This window comes from Gymnodraco acuticeps, unplaced genomic scaffold (assembly GCF_902827175.1).
Source record: "Gymnodraco acuticeps unplaced genomic scaffold, fGymAcu1.1, whole genome shotgun sequence".
NCBI lineage: Eukaryota > Metazoa > Chordata > Actinopteri > Perciformes > Bathydraconidae > Gymnodraco > Gymnodraco acuticeps.
In genome coordinates this window covers 2,042-20,765 of record NW_022990631.1, presented here as the reverse complement: position 1 = coordinate 20,765, position 18,724 = coordinate 2,042, and the positions used below count along the sequence as shown (strand labels likewise).

The 18,724-nt window shown below is 40.3% G+C and overlaps 1 protein-coding gene across 1 annotated transcript in view; it reads left to right on the top strand.

Moving 5' to 3' along the window:
- The window catches only part of LOC117554709 (gamma-aminobutyric acid receptor subunit alpha-2-like), a 42,647-nt gene extending 39,025 nt beyond the window's left edge, over positions 1-3,622 (top strand). Inside the window, 1 exon segment of the mRNA XM_034229194.1 lies at positions 665-3,622. Within this exon segment, the coding sequence (XP_034085085.1) occupies positions 665-973 (309 nt within the window). The 3' untranslated portion in view covers positions 974-3,622.
- Positions 3,623-18,724: the final 15,102 nt, after the last annotated feature.

Sequence of the window (18,724 nt, the reverse complement as noted above, 5' to 3'; positions counted from 1 at the left end):
ATGCTTTTAGATTGGACAATGGAGTGCTGAAACATTGACAGTTCAAACATATGGTTATCGTTTGGAAAGAAAACAAAACTACTCACTGTAGTTGAGAAAATGGTTGTGGTTCGGGTATATTTAAGTTTATTACATAACTACAGATATGTACATCAGTTAGGTATACAGGTCAAAGTATCTTAAGTAAGTTACGCATGTTAACAATTTTCTTTCCACGTTGAGGAATGATAACAGCCTACTGAGCCAACTAGGTGGTAAAGCAGGGCTACACCACCTCAAATCTAGGATTCCTATTACCACTGACAATGGACATTAAATGGGCTGATTACATTCAAAGTTAAAAGGTTCTTACAAATATCACTTCCTGTGTGACCTCACCCTGCATCCAGTCCATGTCAGTATTAGTCCACCTGTGCTGCCAAGTTTCAAACAACCTCGGAAGTAATGGAAGGCAAAAAAACGTTGAAAGTTACAATGCATCCTTGTAAAATTGTTGACATATTTGGCCTTGGTGTTGATCTATTACCAGAAGACATCCAATGCCATTTCGCTGCTTCATTTACATGTCATTTAAATTCATGGATAGACTGTGACAAGTGACAGGTTTCAGGGTTGCATCTGTCTTTAAAAACGTTCACATCTAATCCTTGTGGTCTTTCAACAGAAAAAAGAGAGGGCTTCTATCGCCAAGAAGAATAATGCCTACGCTGTAGCAGTGGCCAACTACGCGCCAAACATCGCCAAGGACTCCAGCACACTTCCAACTATCGCTAAAGGTGGAGCTATGGATCCTAACAAGCCCAGAGCAGACGGCAAAGCACCAGATAGCAAGAAGACATTCAACAGCGTTAGCAAAATAGACAGGATGTCAAGGGTTCTGTTTCCGGTTCTCTTTAGTAGCTTCAACGTTGTGTACTGGGCGACCTACTTAAGCAGAGAACCCGATATAAAGGACATGGTCCCCTCCACTTAGAGGCCAGTTGTAGTGCGTTCTGGTCTGGGGTCCAAGAGACGAACCAAATACCTCCAGCAACTGTGTACATATACCTTTGCAGAGTGAAGTCCTGGATTGCAGTGTGATCCTCTATCTCCGCCTGTTTTCTACACTGTCTGCAGCACTTTTGAAAAGCCCGGCTTTTGTAAATGTGTATGTATATTTATATTCATGGTTTCATGGTGACATATCGTGTGATTACTTCTATTAGAGTGCATATTACCTTGAAAGTATGTTTCCAGTTACAGTATGTGGCCACTGTACATACAACTCAAATGAAGAGTAAACAAATAAACGTGAACACATACATTTTATTTACTTCTAATGTGTTGAAGTTTGCTGGTAACGCCCACTCTCTCAATATTATAGATTTTGTTTCTCTTTTGAGTGAAAGGATTTGTATCACATTTAATTACTTTCTTTGCCATCTAAGAGTGGCCTGACTCTTTTTTTTCAAAGCCAATGCAAAAACACATTTTGTATAATATTGTTACAGTGTAAAAGTTGTTTTATTATCTGTGACTGCAATCACACTCTGACCTCCAGAGTTATTGAAACACCTCAAGCCAAAAATGTTGTTAAATATAGAAAATGCATAACATTAGTGTGCTTGTGTGGTATTGTGAAAAAGTAATGAGAACACATTGGGTAGGAAAGAAACAATCAAACAAGAAACAGAACTACAAAACACACATAGTGTTGAGGTGTTGAGAAAAGACTCAAGCATTAGGTCAGTAATGCCTCAAATAAAGTCCATTTTTATTCAGAGCAAATGAAGGAAGCTGATATTCAGTCAACATAAATTCAGAATGAAACAATGTTTGTTTTATATGTTTACACACTAATTGTATGAGGTTAAGTTTTGTTAGCCCTGGCAGAGTTTAAGAATAATGAAAAGGATTTATTTTCAACCTGAATTAAACTATATAGCCTAACTTAAAAACACTGATAATGATAGGGGTCTATGAACTGTATCAGGGATTTGATATGCAACAGCAACATACACATAACCTTCAGAATCTAAATGTATTTATCAATGTTTGACCGCTAGAAGAAAAAGAAAAGAACACAATAAAGAGCTGACAGAAACACATCCCCCTATTATCAAACAAAGTGCCAAAAATGTCTAACAGACACACAGCAACATTATCATCACATTGGACTTTTACATCTTACAAATGTAAGTCCAGTGTTCACTCTTCGTTTAGCTCTATTTTGGTCTCCTACAACTCTGATGCAAATAACTGGGACTTTAGCATTTCATTTGTCTGACTTTCTTCACCAGCCAGCCGTAGCTAACCTTGTCAGATTGACAATTGGTACTGTTGATAGTTGATTTACAGAATACAGTAAATGTAGAGATTTCAAACCAAGAAAAAAAAGCTACAAAAGGCTAAAAAGCAACTTGAGCGCTGCTGAGCGTGACCAAAATGTTCTGTAGGTACGTCCTCTCAACTTATCGCAGACATGATTAGTTCGTTATAAAAGGATTAACGACACAACAATAATAAAACTACAGATAATAATGAATTGCTAAATGTGCAAAGAGTTGAGAGATTGCAAATAAGAAACATGAACAAAAGAGGTGTTGCTGCACAAGCACACTAATACAGACTATTATTTACTTTTTAAATGATTTATTTACCATGGTTACAAATCCAAATTATAATTTTGTTGTATTATTTGAATGCATACAAACTCCTCAGTGTGAAATGTGAAAAAGTCCCATCACTTATTTAAAATGATAATATGGCAGCTTTTTTTTGACAGACCTGTGTTGGAAGTAACTCTGGAGGACAGTGTGGATGACTTGGTGTAGACTAGAGCACCGTGGCACTACTTATCAGCATGTCTGCCATCTTTCATATCCATTGTCTGTCCCTTCACAACACATTTCATGATCACACAAGCTAGTCAAACAAATTGCAGGGATAAAACAGCAAACACGGGACTGTTTTGTGCCAAGATCAACCGCCATCAATCGTTTGTAGACGATAGTCACATTCTTCTACCAGTATTTATTATTTGTAATTTGCCTAAAGTGAGAAAATACAGCCAGGATTTGGGACTAAATTATTTATTTTCTCATAAAATGGTCATAGATTTGTAGCTTCATCTTGTATTTGTATGCAGATTGATTGTCACTAAAACTTTGAATTAACTCAGAAGCCATACAGTCATCATGTAATCCAATTCCATCAGCAACAATACAACAGGGACAACCAATGATTGTACTTTATGAGCATATGACACTGTGGTAAAAAAGATGTATAAACCTATTTTGAAGATATCACAGATGCTGTATATCAAGAAGACAAATCGTGTATCAAGCCCCTATCAGCAGCCATAAGCAGTATGGTACTCTACTGTAAGTTTTTCCTCATAAAGTGATATTTTGCTTCACACCTATATTTATTTTGTTTTTGTTTGTTGACTCAAACTTTGCATGAAGAAAAAAAACCTAGCTTTTTTATTTTTAAGAAATTATGTTGTCAGTTAGAAATTATTTTTAATTCAAATTCCACATCCTGAGAGAATCTTAAACATTCCAGATACAATTATTGTTCAAGATGTGGATGCTTGATTCGGTGCACAGTTTCTAATAAAACACATATCATTTCAATTCTTTATATCTAGTGCGTGCCATGTTTTTTTAATTAGAGCCTGACTGATGCCAGTTTTTTTAAGATGTAATACAAATGGTGGCAGACAGGCGCAAACACACTGCAACGGCCCAAAACCTTTACATCACATGAAACATGTTGCAAATATGAAAACACAAATGTGCCATGTTGCAAAACACAACAGAAACAGGGAGACTAAAAAAGTGATGCACATAGCAGCATGGGACCGGAGGGCTTGTTGACATTAGTTTTAAGGCCAACAACCACTGGAAATATACCTTAAATGTAATTTATTGGCTTTTTTTTAACAATGTGATGATTCCTTCCAATATTATTGCAGATTTGCTGTAAGCTAGCTAGCTAACGTAGCTAACCTAGTAATTATAAATATACCGACAACACTCTTACAATTCTGAATCAGACTAACTATTCTAGAGAGAGATTTGTACAACTTTATAATCCCAGAATGTCAACAAGTACTACAGTCCCAGCAGTGTCCCCGTCTCCGTTGTTTTTGTAGCTTCTTGCAGCTTCTAGCAGCATTTTGTATTTGCAGCGCTTTTGGTAAACTTGTAAATTATTTCTAAATGCTGAGCAAGTTGGTGAAGCTATTTCTTAATTTGCACGTGTTTTGGCACATTTGTGATTTTATATATTATTGTTTGCATTAATGTAAATGTTTTGGGCCGTTTGTTGCCACTGTTGGCCACCCTCATTAGCTGATACATATGGCGATACGTTTTTTAAAAAGTGGGGTTGTATGAGGGCCCTTTGCATAGACATGAATAACCTACAGTGGATGGCAGTCACCATGCCCTATAGTTTGGAGAGACAGACAGAAGTACCAGCAGGAACCTATACTGCAGTGGAGAGGGGCAACAAAAAACATATTTTCGTTCGGGGAACTAAAGTCGTTATCTATGCTCTCTTCTAACCACCGGACACCATTGACACAAAGAGTTGATGATGTAATGTTTCATTGATTGGCTAGTGTGTTTGTGTTATTGTGTGACTATGGTGTTATTAAAGGGTTATTTTAGATTCAACAAAATGACATAAAAAAAGTAACACATTAAGGCAGTAGTGGTAGATGAGCAACTCAGCCTTCTTCGAAAATGACTGCCTTTGTCAACGGAGTCTTGTGGCGTGAAAGAAAGTATTAACGGATTCAGTTCCCCGTCCAAAAGGCTGTCTGATGGCATGGTAAGGCAGTGAAAATATACTGTACACTTAAGCTGACATTGAAGTTTTGCTGTATGTTCCTCCAAACAATGGAGGAACATCCTTCAAACCATCCCAACTGTCCAATCTTATCTCTGAATAACCCCAAATTCCCAGAAGCCCATCAGATCATGGGAGCGTGAGCGAGACAACTCAGCGCCTCTTTAGCAGAGAGGATACTGTCACGAATGCTTGGACGCTGCCAGTGACTGTCATTACGAGCGTGTTGGTAAAACCAACAGAGAAAGCCCTGTGGCACTGAGCTGTAATGCAACGCTCGCTGAAGTTTTATTTTCTGGCCGGATCTTTCCACCACTCAAGCGCGGTGTGAGGTCTCCTCTTCTTCAAGCTCCATCGCCTCAGACCACAGCCGACCCTGGTCATCCACTCAGAGGCTGCCTGACAGAAATCAATCCTGATGGATGGGAGGTGTCTAACTGCACGGCAGAGCAGGGATTATTACATACATGTCCTAGCATTACATTTTACATTGATTCAAAGTGTCGGATCGGAATACTAATAGCATGCATTTTTGTAGGGTTCAACTCTTGAGTTCAACTCTTAACAGAAAGTCCAAGTGAAGAGAATAAGTATTGTTTTCAAGCTACTGCTTTAAATTGGACATTGACTAAAGACCTGAAATCTAAATTTGATTTATTTGTAGTAACAAGAGAACAGGCCGTTGTACTCCTGGAGAATTAACATAGGAAAAACTAAGCCTTAGAAAGGTTATGTGGAATCAATACACATGATTACATTGTTTTGTTTTCAGGAAACTTGATCTAGAATGCTGCTGTCTGGCAAACATTGCTTCACTGCGCAAAGCATGAAGGAGGCAAAAGTCATCCCAAAAATTGGGAGATCGGTTAGGATGGATCAAATAAACACAAGTCTTTCAGATTACTTTTCGTGCCCCTTGTTAATCCAAAAGTCAGCGTCGCCGTTGACAACTTCTTAGTTGTAAAAGATCATTGGTAAAAGTAGGTAGGTTTGTATACGCAAGGTAGTTAACGTGATATATGTAACATATTTTACAAGTAGGCGACATAACTGAAGTTACGTAACAAACACACAGTAGCTATTTTAACCCAAACCATGATCTTTTTCCAAACCAAGCCAGCTAGTTTTGATTCTCCCGTAGTCTTTGAAAAAATATGTCATTCATCGTAATTGTGAATGCAGTTTTGTTGTAGGCCTACGCGTAAATCAAATTTAGAAGGATGGGTTCTTCTAAATGTGTCCTCCGTGAGCTTTTTTATAAAGGAAATCAAAAAGTCTGAAAGCATATGGAGTCCACCTACAACACTTCCTGCTGTTTTCAAGACTTTTCAAGATTCCCCAGACAAACAAACGGGGGGTGGGTGCTAGTGAATTAATTTAAGTTTTCCGCACTCTCGCGGGAAGATAGAGATTATTATCTAATATTGGGGCTGCATAACGTTTTTTTATTTTTGTTTTTGAAAGAAATTTGGGGGAAGCTGGGTTATTCGGAACATGAGAGTACACAGGTACAGACAGACAGAAGGAAGAAGTAAGTTGTCCCCCGACAGTCTAAGCCTATAGCAGCTAAACTAACGTGTACATGCACTCCCTTAGGATAGGTTGAGGGAATGGGGTAGCAAGTAAAAAGTAAGGAACAGAGGTGGAGAGGCACAACGTGTCTACCAGTGGCGGCCGGCCCATAGGGGCGCTAGTGGCGCCGACCCCCCTCTTCCCACATTAAAAATATATATTTTAAAAATATTTGTTTTTATTTATTTTTTATTTTTAATAAACAAGGTAAATATTATATAATTGGTATCAGTAAAATGTATAATCTACAATAAAATCTTGTTTAAAATTGTGTTACGATGTCTAAAGTTACTGATAAGTCACATGTTTCCTGCCTGGCCTTGCCCGTGTATCATTACCCTCTCTCGTCTGGGCGCTATGCACAGCGCCCAGACGAGAGTGCAGCAAGTGCAGCAGAAGCCAACTGTTGCTATCTTTAAACATAATTTCAGCCAATCAGCGTCGTCAAATCTGATGGTCACAGGGCGCCTACGTCAGCGCCCGGTGCAGTCCGTGAGTTGTTTGGACTCGTATCCAAGTCCCTCCCCTTCCGGTGGACCTCCATGGGACCTTATTTAGGAAAAATGATGTATTGAAGTCAATGGAGAGAGAAATATTATCTTTCGATCCCGTTTGAATTGTGCCACGAATTACACATTATGATCTTTGTCATTTTGCCAGTTAAAAAAAAAAAATGTGTCGTAAAACTGTGAAGTAACACATTTTTTTGTGTGAAACGGTCAATGAACTACATCTCTGGTCTTGCACAACAACACACGTCACCAAGATGGCCGTCACTACTGTTTTACAAGGGATTGACTACCCTCACTATCACCACAATGAAACACGTCCAGAAGAATGTCATGCAAAACTGCCTGCCTGCCTGCCTTCCTTTGATTCTCTCTGAACTGCCTGATCTTTTTAATGTTTAATGTCAACCATTTGTGCAGATAGCATGAAGTACAAAAGATCGCCGATGCTAATGTAGCGTTAGCGTTAGCATTTCTCCCCCGGGCTTAAATGGTGTATTATAGAATGATCACACCCAGGGGCGGACTGGCCATTGGGAATACCGGGAGTTTTCCCGGTGGGCCGGTGCTGTGCGTGGGCCGGAGGGCCAACAAAAAAATAAAAATAATAATAATAATAATATATTTTTTGGCCTAAATCCTACCGGTTACTAGGTTGGCAGGGAAACGGGGTTCAGGGGGAGTGGCTGTACCCGTAGGATAGAAAAGGGGGAAGTGAGGTCTGACTCAGAGGTCGCGCGCTAGTGGAGAAGAACGTGTTCTGTTACTGAGTTTAGGCTAGTTAGCTATCAGGTTTATTGTTTTGGGTGCAGTCACTTTTTGCCTCCACTTGCTGTTCAAATAAATGTTGAAAGAAAAAGTAAATCTGTTTACAGTTCTGTTTCATATGGGTGTTGAGAGATGTATCCATAGATTTAGTCCCTAATGTTGCTCTCAAAGTGCACCAGATTGATGCATTTAACGTCAACATTTAAAAGGAAATCTTCCCGGGGGAGCATGCCCCCGGACCCCCCTAGAGGAGGTGAAGTCCACCACCTGCCCACACCCCCTGTTAAATTGTCTCCCATTGAGGATACTTCCTACGCCCATGTTTTATTCCATGCGTCAAGTCAGGCAAATTGGGTCCAAATGTTATTGCATCAATGATCTGTTAACATTAAAATAAATAAATATATGCTGTAACTATTTTGCTCTAGGGCTCAGGTAATGTGATTACCAGAGGTGGGACCAAGTCATTGTTTTGCAAGTCCGAGTCAAGTCTCAAGTCTTTGCGCTCAAGTCCGAGTCAAGTCTCAAGTCATTGTTTTGCAAGTCCAAGTCAAGTCTCAAGTCAGGATGGGCAAGTTCAAGTCAAGTCAAGTCCTAAACTTTGACAAAACAAGTCTTTAACAAGTCATTATGTGTTTTTCACCAAATGTAATGACATCGATCAACAGAATAATACTTAATAATCAAACTGCTCTTTATTAGTCACATTAATAATTTAATAATCCATTTTCTCTCTGCTGGTAAAGTAACGTGTGTTTTTCTAATTTAAGAGGGATCAGTAAGGTAAGGCTACCATGACGGTTTGATTCAGAAGGAGTTTAATGTATAAGATCCCTGATGTTGAGGTGACCAGAATGTTTATTTCCACTGTGTACAACATGTTATAAGGGACCCACAATCTATCTTTATGCAAGGGATAATGTGCAGCGAGGCGGTCTCTATGGGGAAAAGAACACCTGAATCTAGATCCCTCTGCTGGTGGTACTTTAACTATATTTTGATGCTAATACTTTTGTACTTTTACTTGTAACATTTTGAATGCAGGACTTTTTATTGTACAGGGTTCCTGCAGGTTTCGCCAACTCAAATGTAAGACTTTTTAACACCTTTTTAAGACCACTTTGAATAGAATTTAAGACCTATTTCACGGCAATAAAGTATGAAGGAAAATATATATAAAGAAGAAATACGTCCCATAATCACTTACAAAGTAAATGTATTCATGTTCAACATAAGAACAATGACTGAACACAACAGCGTAACAGTACAGAACTGTGTTAGCGTGTTAGACAAAAAGTGTGTATGTGTGTGCGTCTGTGTGTGCTTGAGTGTGTGTGTGTGTGTGTGTGTGTGTGTGTGTGTGTGTGTGTGTGTGTGTGTGTGTGTGTGTGTGTGTGTGTTAGGGCTGTGCAATTAATCATATGTTATCGCAATTACGATTTTGGCCTGCCACAATTACGAAAACAACATAATCGGAAAAAAACGATTATTTTGCTTTGCTAGGTTGTGACAGTGCACTACAACATATTTGATCTAATGAATTTTTTAGTAATGTATCATTTATTTAATTAATTTTTGTATTGGTTTTTCAGTTGAATTATACGTTCAGGGTAATCAACAGTTAAAAAGATACTGTTCAAATTATTATTTGTTTTAAAGTTCAATAAATTGATGTTTTCAAAGTCAATGAATAATCATATTTAATAATCGTGATATTAATTATTGACCAACATAATCTTGATTATTGCCATAATCGAGCAGCCCTATTGTGTGTGTGTGTGTGTGTGTGTGTGTGTGTGTGTGTGTGTGTGTGTGTGTGTGTGTGTGTGTGTGTGTGTGTGTGTGTGTGTGTGTGTGTGTGTGTGTGTGTGTGTGTGTGTGTGTGTGTGTGTGTGTGTGTGTGTGTGTGTGTGTGAGAGAGAGAGTGACAAGAGCTATATTCAGAGCTCTGCTGCCTTGGCTACACTATTTCATCGTTGCTGTTGTATGATTGGTGTTTAGCTACGGTATTTAGCGTCTACAGCACCTCCGCTTTTAGGGTTGACGTAGACCCAAACGTCGCCCGGAGGTCCCCCGGTGTTGTTGCGGGAGCTGCTGCATTAGCTGCTGCTGCACTAGCTAACACTCCACTAGCTAACGCTACATTAGCAAAACAAACACTAATTTATTTTGCAAAAGATGCAGCGGGCTTCAAACACGTTCCCTCCACTGGTTTCAACCAAGCACTAAATTAGATGTTTTCCAACCAAATACGGTTGAACTTACACTTCCCCATATTTATTTGTAAGTAGATTCGAAGATAGGCTACATGAGCTGAAGCTTGGTTGCTAGGTTACTAGCTGGGTGTTCTCCAATAAGGGGCCGGGGGAAACAAAGTTAGTGATTACTGGTTCCATGTTGATTTAATTCAATACAAATTGTTGGGGGGAACTGAAAGGCTATTACCGTACTGGTTACTTTGCAGCCCGGACATTTCCCCCAAAACACATTTAGACGCTATCGCAACATAGAAGTACCTTTCAAATCCGATAATTTTGAAGACCTTCTGAATCATATTTAAGACCTTTTTAAGGCCTTGAATTCTGATTATAAAATTTAAGACTTTTTAAGACTTGTTAAGACCCCGCGGGAACCCTGATTGTAACTTTTTTTAATTGTCTGAACTTCTCCCACCTCTGACAATAAATCCTGAGTGGTTACCAAAAAATAACCCTGCTCTGAAGGTTATTTTCATTTTACAAATCCTGCACTCAGCTTTGCTTTCTCCAATATCATTGAAAAGCAGCCAGATGCTGCTTCTTTTTTCGGTTTTCGCTCATTTCTTGACTTTTTCCGACGCGCTTGCATTTAAATCTGGCTCCCCGTCTCCCCGTCGCTCCATGCAGCTGGCCTGTACCACTACACATGCTGTGCCCCCCACCCTTCTTTCACATAATGGTATGATTCTAGTGTGTCCTCGCATATGATTGGCCGCATGGTGGCCCAGCTAAATAAAGACCCGCCCCTGCCTGCAAGGATTCTCAGCAAGAGTAGGAGCGGCTGAAGATTCTGCTTTCCCCGACGGGAGTCTGCTCTTCTAGCGGCAGCTCGCGATCGGCGTGTTGGAGACCTCTAAATTAAAGTAGCAAGTCACCTCAAGTCAGAAGGCTCAAGTCCAAGTCAAGTCCCGAGTCATTGGTGTTCAAGTCCAAGTCGAGTCGCAAGTCTTTTGTGATGTTGTCAAGTCGAGTCTCAAGTCATAAAATGTGTGACTCGAGTCTGACTCGAGTCCAAGTCATGTGACTCGAGTCCACACCTCTGGTGATTACTATATGAATAATGGTCCAAAATAACATTAAATGCATAGGGTTTTTTGTTAAGTAACATACTTTCGTCGCTAGCCGGCCGATACATTAAATTGGCCTGTCTGTTAATTAATCCCCGGGACACTTTTCCCCCCCAGTCCGCCCCTGATCACACCGGCGGTGTGACAGTACTCTTCAAAGGGTTCACGAAATATGACTACTACTCTTACTGTTTAACATTTTGGGCTAATAAAAATGACAAGGCTAAGGCTGTAATGCTAACTAACGTGCTTGCTACTAGCTAGGTAGCTAACTTGATCCAGCCACTCCTGGTCCTTTCATCAGACCATTGCTGGTATGATAACAACCTGGTACTAAGCACACAAGCATCTTGTTAAAGTTATCTTATCTTAGCTATCTCTTATATTTAGCGGAGGAAAACAATTGTGACATCATCATTTGTAGTCTTTCTAGTTGCGTATTTTTCATAGTCTTTTTTCATATTTCAACAGTTTTACGACAAACTGTGACTTTTTTGACATGGAAATTATTTTTTAAGATTGACAAAACATCATATGTGTAATTCGTGGCACAATTCAAACGGGATCGAAAGATACGTTTTCTCTCTCCATTGACTTTAATACATAATTTTTACCGAAATAAGGTCCCATGGACCGGAAGTAGATGGGCGTGACTTTGCCACTCTATCATTAGCAGCTATAATATGAAAACTCCGTTTTTGACATAAAAATTGATTTTTTTTAAAGTGACGGACACATTGGATTAATCTATGGATTAACCTTCAACCACGTTTTTCTTGTTTTTGATCAGAATAACAGCAAAAGGTGAGCATATCTCCGTGTTTTGCTACCTAAAGCTATGTCGTGTGATGTCTGTATTTGCTTCCCCTGTCGCAAGTTCTGATCGCTCATTGATGATACTTATATTTCTAGAATCTGTGGAATCTCAGCTTGTTAGCTAAGCTTGTTTGTGCATATCCGATAAGTATATCGATTGATTTATACCTAGAGTGCGTTAGCATTTTTTTCGCAATGTTACGTAGATGAAAGAATACATGTGGTGTATTTTAAAGTGTATCTAAATCGCATTTTCAATCACATTTGAACTAAATGCTTATATGATCTGTTGTATTTGTATTGTTGATTTATTGTGTGAATGAGGCGATGTAGAGAAGGTTAAGCTGTCATTAGTAGGTTGTTATGTACTGTTGGAGTGGTAAGCACCAGAGATGGGGACTCGAGTTTGTGACTCGGACTCGAGTCGCACTTAAGTCGCACACACAGAGACTTCAGACTTGACTTGGACTCCTGCTCAAAAGACTTCGGACCTCGGACCTCGGACTCGTATCTCGAGCCGGTTTCTCAAACTTACCTACCCCACCTTTAACATTAACATCATGGTAACACCATGGCGACCGGCGGCACACCTGCAGCTGTACCGCTTGTAATTAGGTTCAACTATAAAAACTTCGAACAAAATGCCGGCGGCACCAACAAAAGGAGCGCACACTGCAAAGTCTGCAATATTAAAATCAAGGATCCTGGTGCAACAACGTCAAATTTCATCAGGCACTTGAAAACTCACCCGGAGAGGTCAGTCACATTAACGCATATGGAGGTTAGCAAACATGTTTAGCTCAGCATCAGCTATGTAATGTTAACTTAGCTTGCTACTAGCTTTGTAACTGAATATTTGAAAAGATGAGTGAATGTTTGCTTGTCACACTTGTTTGCGTTGAGTGGCGTTGACATCCAACTCTTGACATGACATAAAAAAGGTCGGTAACGTTAATCATTACGTTCCGCTGCCACCATCTACTGGCTAACGTTAAACGTAGAAAAATACATAGTTACATACATAAATACATCTGTCGGTTTATAGGCAGGTTACAGGTTTATTGTTGACCACGTAACGTTAATGTTACAGGTTTATCAGGTTACCATTACACTGGGTTTGAGTGAGAGGATAGAGCAGTGGCGTACATGCACGTCTGGCCCACCCACAGCCAATCAGCGCTTCATAGCGCAGAGCCGGGAAGCCCAGAAGGAAGTGCCACAAACTGCAGTTCATCTAGTGGCCGACAGGGGATGGATGCAAAAGGAGCAATTCCCATAGACCCCCATGTTAAAATGCCCAACTTTACAGCAGAAATAAACATGTTTCTAGCCTGGATCCAATAAAACTTATTCTGGATATAGCTAGATTCCACCTTCATGACAATGGAATAGGGAGTGCATTTTTTTTACCGTGAGTTTTTATAGCAAGTAAAGTAACTTTTGCCATGAGTGAATGAGCGAGGGGGCGGGGCAGTTTACACACACGCAGCTGCTACATGCAGCAACACACACACACGGAGGAGATGGCGGAGAGAACGCGCTCCGAGGTGTGGTTAAACTATAGCCGTGTCGATGTGGACAATGCTCGTTACCAAAAGTGGAATAAGAGTTTAGCATGTAAGGGCGGTAACACGAGCAATTTGTCTAAACATTTAGCAAAAGTGCTCCACATTCAGACGGAGAAATGCACCGGGTTCCACTGTCTCTCTAGTAGCTCTGTAGCCCCATCCACAAGTAACGTTTCCACGTCAGGTATGTTATGTATGCTAGCAGCAACACACAGAGTTAACTACATTATACAAACATGGGTTAATGATTAGAGGTAACTGAGTTATTTATTTAGTTAAAGTTTCAGCTATTCTGTTTACAATTCTGTCATCACATTATTTAATACGATTTGTTAAAACATTGTTGTTTCTTTTAGTTTTGTTCACAATTTGTTTAGTTAGTTTACCTTATTTTTTTCTCCAAAAGAACCGATAAAAGTAATGTTAAAGGACCGGATCGATAAGACATAGACATAGACACACTTTATTGTCATTTCAACAAGACACAGAGTGTACTATTAAAACGAAATTTCGTTGTACTGGCTTACAGGAACAGGATAATATAAAAACTTGCTAAAATTGTACATATAAATAAATAATAGTGACGTGGTGCTGATAAAATAAAAGATAAAGTGTGCGTTTAATATATAAAGACTTACTATACATATAAATAAAATAGACATACTATATAACAAGTACTCTTTACACAGCGTAATGTAATCTTTATGTTACTGGTCTACTTGCTGTTCAGCAGTCTGATGGCATGGGGGAAAAGCTATTGCAGAATCTGGCTGTTTTGCTCTTAATGCTGCGGAACCTCTTGCCGGAGTGCAGCAGGGAGAACAGAGCACCTCCTCCATGTAGGCCTGTTCGTTGTTGTCCCTGATGAGTCCCACCACTGTTGTATCGTCCGCGTACTTTATGATGTGGTTGGTACTGAACCTGGAGCATAAACATAAACGCTATCGATAAAAGTAGTAGTACCGTTAAAGCCTTAACGATACCCATCCCTATGTGGATGTCAGTTTTACACACATTCTGAGGCCGCCGTGCCTATTTTTTTTGTTTTCACTGCTAATTTATGCTTATGTTCTATTAGTGCATTAAAAAATCATTAATGAAGTTTCAGCTCAGACCCCACGCTTAATATGTCTCCCCCTGGCCCACCTAAATTTCTCCAGGCCCACCCACACAATAATTCCTGGCTACGCCACTGGGATAGAGAAATATGTTTATTTATAGTAGACTTAAAAGATTTAATTAGAGACCCAGTGTAATTAAACAATACGGTTGCAGAGGTCAAATTTTAACATTTTTGTCCACTGGCCAAATGGCTAGCCTAGTGAATGTTGAAATGTTACCAGCCACTCAATAGATTGCCATTGTTATTTTTGGCTGGTGCGTGCAACATACAGTACCAGCCACTTGCATGATTTACCAGCATTTGGCTGGTAAATGGTGTTAATGGTAGATATCTCTTTTGGAACAGGTCATGTTTTAATATCACCAGTTCAGTATATTTCAGATACAGTAAATGCTTTGAATTTCTTAGATATAGCTGTGCAGTATTCTTAATAGACTGGATAGCAGCAGACAATAGAAGGCTTATTACAACCAGAAGAGACATGAGACTTTTATTTTTAGAGACTTGAGACTTGACTTGGACTCGTGACCAAGACTTGAGACTTGATCAAGTCTCACCCCACAAAGACTTGAGACTTGACTTGGACTCGTGACCAAAGACTTGAGACTTGACTTGGACTTGCAAAAAAAGACTTGTGAACATCTCTGGTAAGCACTGAGCAGGCCTATTGTTTTTGGATATTTGTGGGGTTAGGTGCATGGCCCGTGAGTGTTTTTTTATTGGTTAAGTGGTCCTTGGTATGAAAAAGTTTGAACTGTTGTGAACGATTCATCTCTTGAATGCTCTTATGCTGACGTCATATCTGTCAATTTGTCAATCACACAGCTGGTTCTAATAAAGGGATCATTGCTGGCTCACTCGGAGAACTCAGTCAGTGTCATGTGAACTACAATGCAAGTGTGTGGCATCTTTTATTTCTCCGTAGTATTAGTCCAAGGCTATCTAGACCTTTGCTGGTAATGGCTGCTGCGCCAACAGGTTATGGGCCCAGAAATGATTTTGGAAACCGATGGAATCGTTTGTGCTTTGACGGAGATGAGAAAAACTATGAGTTGTGGGAAAACAAAGTTTCTTGGCCACCTGCGTCGACAAAGGCTGAAAAGCACCATATTGAAAGAGCCTGACAGTGGCGGAGGCGAAGAGGACGCAGAAGGAGCCGCGGTAAGAGCCGCAGAAGACGCTGATAAAAATGAAGAAGTCTACGCTGAACTTATTCAATTGTTGGACGATACAAGTTTGTCTCTGGTCATGAGAGATGCAGCGGACGATGGGAGAAAGGCGTTGAAGATTCTGAGGGATCACTACGCAGGTACAGGAAAACCGCGTGTGATCAGCTTGTATACAGAGTTTACGTCTCTCCAGAAATATGCTAATGAAAGCATCACAGACTATATTATACGAGCAGAGACTGCTATCACAGCACTGAGGAATGCAGAAGAGATTTTGAGTGACGGTTTATTGATAGCTATGATTCTGAAGGGGCTGCCAGCGTCATTTAAGCCGTTTTCTATCCACACTACACAAAGTGATGAGAAGATCACCTTCGCCGAGTTCAAGACCAAGCTGAGGAGCTACGAGAGCACTGAGAAGTTCAGTGGGAGCTCAGTTGATGACAGCGTGATGAAAGTAAGAGGCAAAGACTTTGATGTGAAGCTGCTGACCTGTTATACTTGCGGCCAGAAGGGTCACAGGGCACGCGAGTGCAAGGCTGCTGGTCACGGGGAACAATAGAGACAGTGGTGCCGTTTTTGCAGGAGTTCCACGCACAGAGATGCAAACTGCAGGCGGAGAGGACGATGAGACAACGTAAAACAGGCCATGGACGAAGAGGACCACGACCACACCACACATTCGCCTTCAAGGCCCGCGAACGACAGGTGGACAGCGACCCGGGCGCTGGACTGAAGCAAAGAGGGCTTATTGTCGACACCGGTGCTACATCGCACATAGTGACTGACATGAACAAATTCAAAGACTTTGACGAGAGTTTCGAGCCACGAAAACATGTCCTGGAGTTGGCTGACGGAGTGAGGGGCCTCTGGCATAGCGCTGAAGAGAGGTGCAGCCAAAGTTTGGCTGAAAGACAATACGGGTCGAGAGGTGGAGACGATGCTGGCGCTGTACGTCCCATCCTTTCCCCAAGACATTTTCTCGGTCAAAGCAGCGACGACCAATGGAGCCACGGTCGTATTCAAAGAAGGACAGAACAAGCTCATTCACGAGAACGGTACGACATTTGATATTAAGGTGTATGATAGATTGTTTTATTTAAACACAGTTAATGATGAAAATGTTGATGAATGTCATGGGTGTTATGATATCAAAACATGGCACGAAATTCTAGAGTCACTGTAACTACGAAGATGGGTTGAAATTGCAAAAGTCACAGAGGGTATGACAATTAAAGGCAAAACTGATACATCTAATTTGACTGTGAAGTGTGCACAAAGGGACATTTGCTCAGAGCAGGAGCAGAGAGCCAGATGAAAGGGCAAAGGCTGCACTGCAGCTTGTACACACAGATTCGTCTGGACCTATAGATCCTACAGCTAAGATGGGTTCAGATACACATTAGCATTTACTGATGACTATTCAGGAGCAGTTTCGTTTATTTTTTAAATCTAAGAGTGACACAGTCAAGGCTACTGAGAAGTACATTGCTGACGTTTCACCTTATGGAAAAATCAAATGCATTAGATCTGATAATGGTACTGAGTATACTTCTGGTCAATTTCAGTCATGCTAAGTAGAAATGCCATCAGAGACCTCAGCTCCTTATTCACCCCATCACAACTGGGACAGCTGAGGAGAAATTGGAGAACATTGTTTTGAAATGGCAAGATGCATGCTAATTGAGAGTAACCTACCAAAAGAGTTGTGGACATATGCAGTTATGACTGCTGCTGTCATTCGAAATAGGTGTTACAACAGACGTGTAGGACAGACTCCATACTACATGTTGACAGGAAAGAAGCCTAACCTTTAAAAAATGAGAACATTTGGGTCACCATGCTATGCTTACAAGCAAAAAGTTGGATTCAAGATCTGAAAAAGGGTATTTTTGTAGGCTATGATAAGAAACAGCCCTGCTTACTTGGTGTTTATCCTGACACAGGAACGAGTACTCAAAAATAGGTTGGTCAAATTCATCACCAGAGTGTCATTGAGAGTCAGACTCAAACAGAGCAGGAAACGGATGATGAAGATTTCAGTATGAGGAGAGCTGTAACCACCTACCAACAATTGAAAAGGCAAATGTAATCCCAAAAGAGTCACAGGAAAATGAGACGGAGATTTGTGATAACATTCAGACAGGTGAAGGCCAAAGTAGCCAGAGGACATCTTACCCACAAAGGGAAAGAAAACCTCCTCAATATTTCCAGAGTACATCTTATCCACAAAGGGAAAGAAAACCTCCTCAATATTTGAAGGATTATGTAAAGTCGAATCTGATGACCAAGGAGAACTAACCCTTGATTACTGTTATAGAGTTATTTGTGCCCCAAACATTGAAGGAGGCTATGACATCACCAAATGCTCAATGATGGGCTAAAGCTATGGAGGAGGAAATGGATTCACTCAGGGAAAATGACACATTTACCCTGACCACACTGCCAGAAGGTAAACATGCAGTGGGGGGCAGATGGGTTTACACAGTGAAAGAGAACCCAGTTAAAACATGCAAAGCCAGGTATGTAGCAAAAGGCTATAGTCAAGTGTCTGGTATTGATTATAAGGAAACCTTTTCTCCAACTGCAAATATGACATCTGTACGTAGTCTAATGCAAATCGCAGCACAACATGATTTAGAATTGCATCAAATGGATGTTAAAACGGCATATTACATGCTCCTATAGACTGTGAGTTGTTTATGGAACAACCTGAAGGATTTGAGGTTAAGTCAGAGAAGGGGGAGAAACTGGTCTGTAAACTTAACAAATCACTGTATGGTCTGAAAACAATCAGGACGGAATTGGAATAAAATGCTCCATGATTATCTAAGTGAAATGGTTTTATTCAAAATCCGGCTGACCATTGTGTTACAGTAAACTAACATCTAAAGGTGAAAGGATTATTTTTGATAATCCGGGTTGATGATCTTATCATTGCAGGAAGCAACAGTCAAACAATCCAAAATGTAAAAGACATTTGGAGCCAAATTTAAGATGAAAGATCTTGGCAAACTTAAGAACTTTCTAGGCAT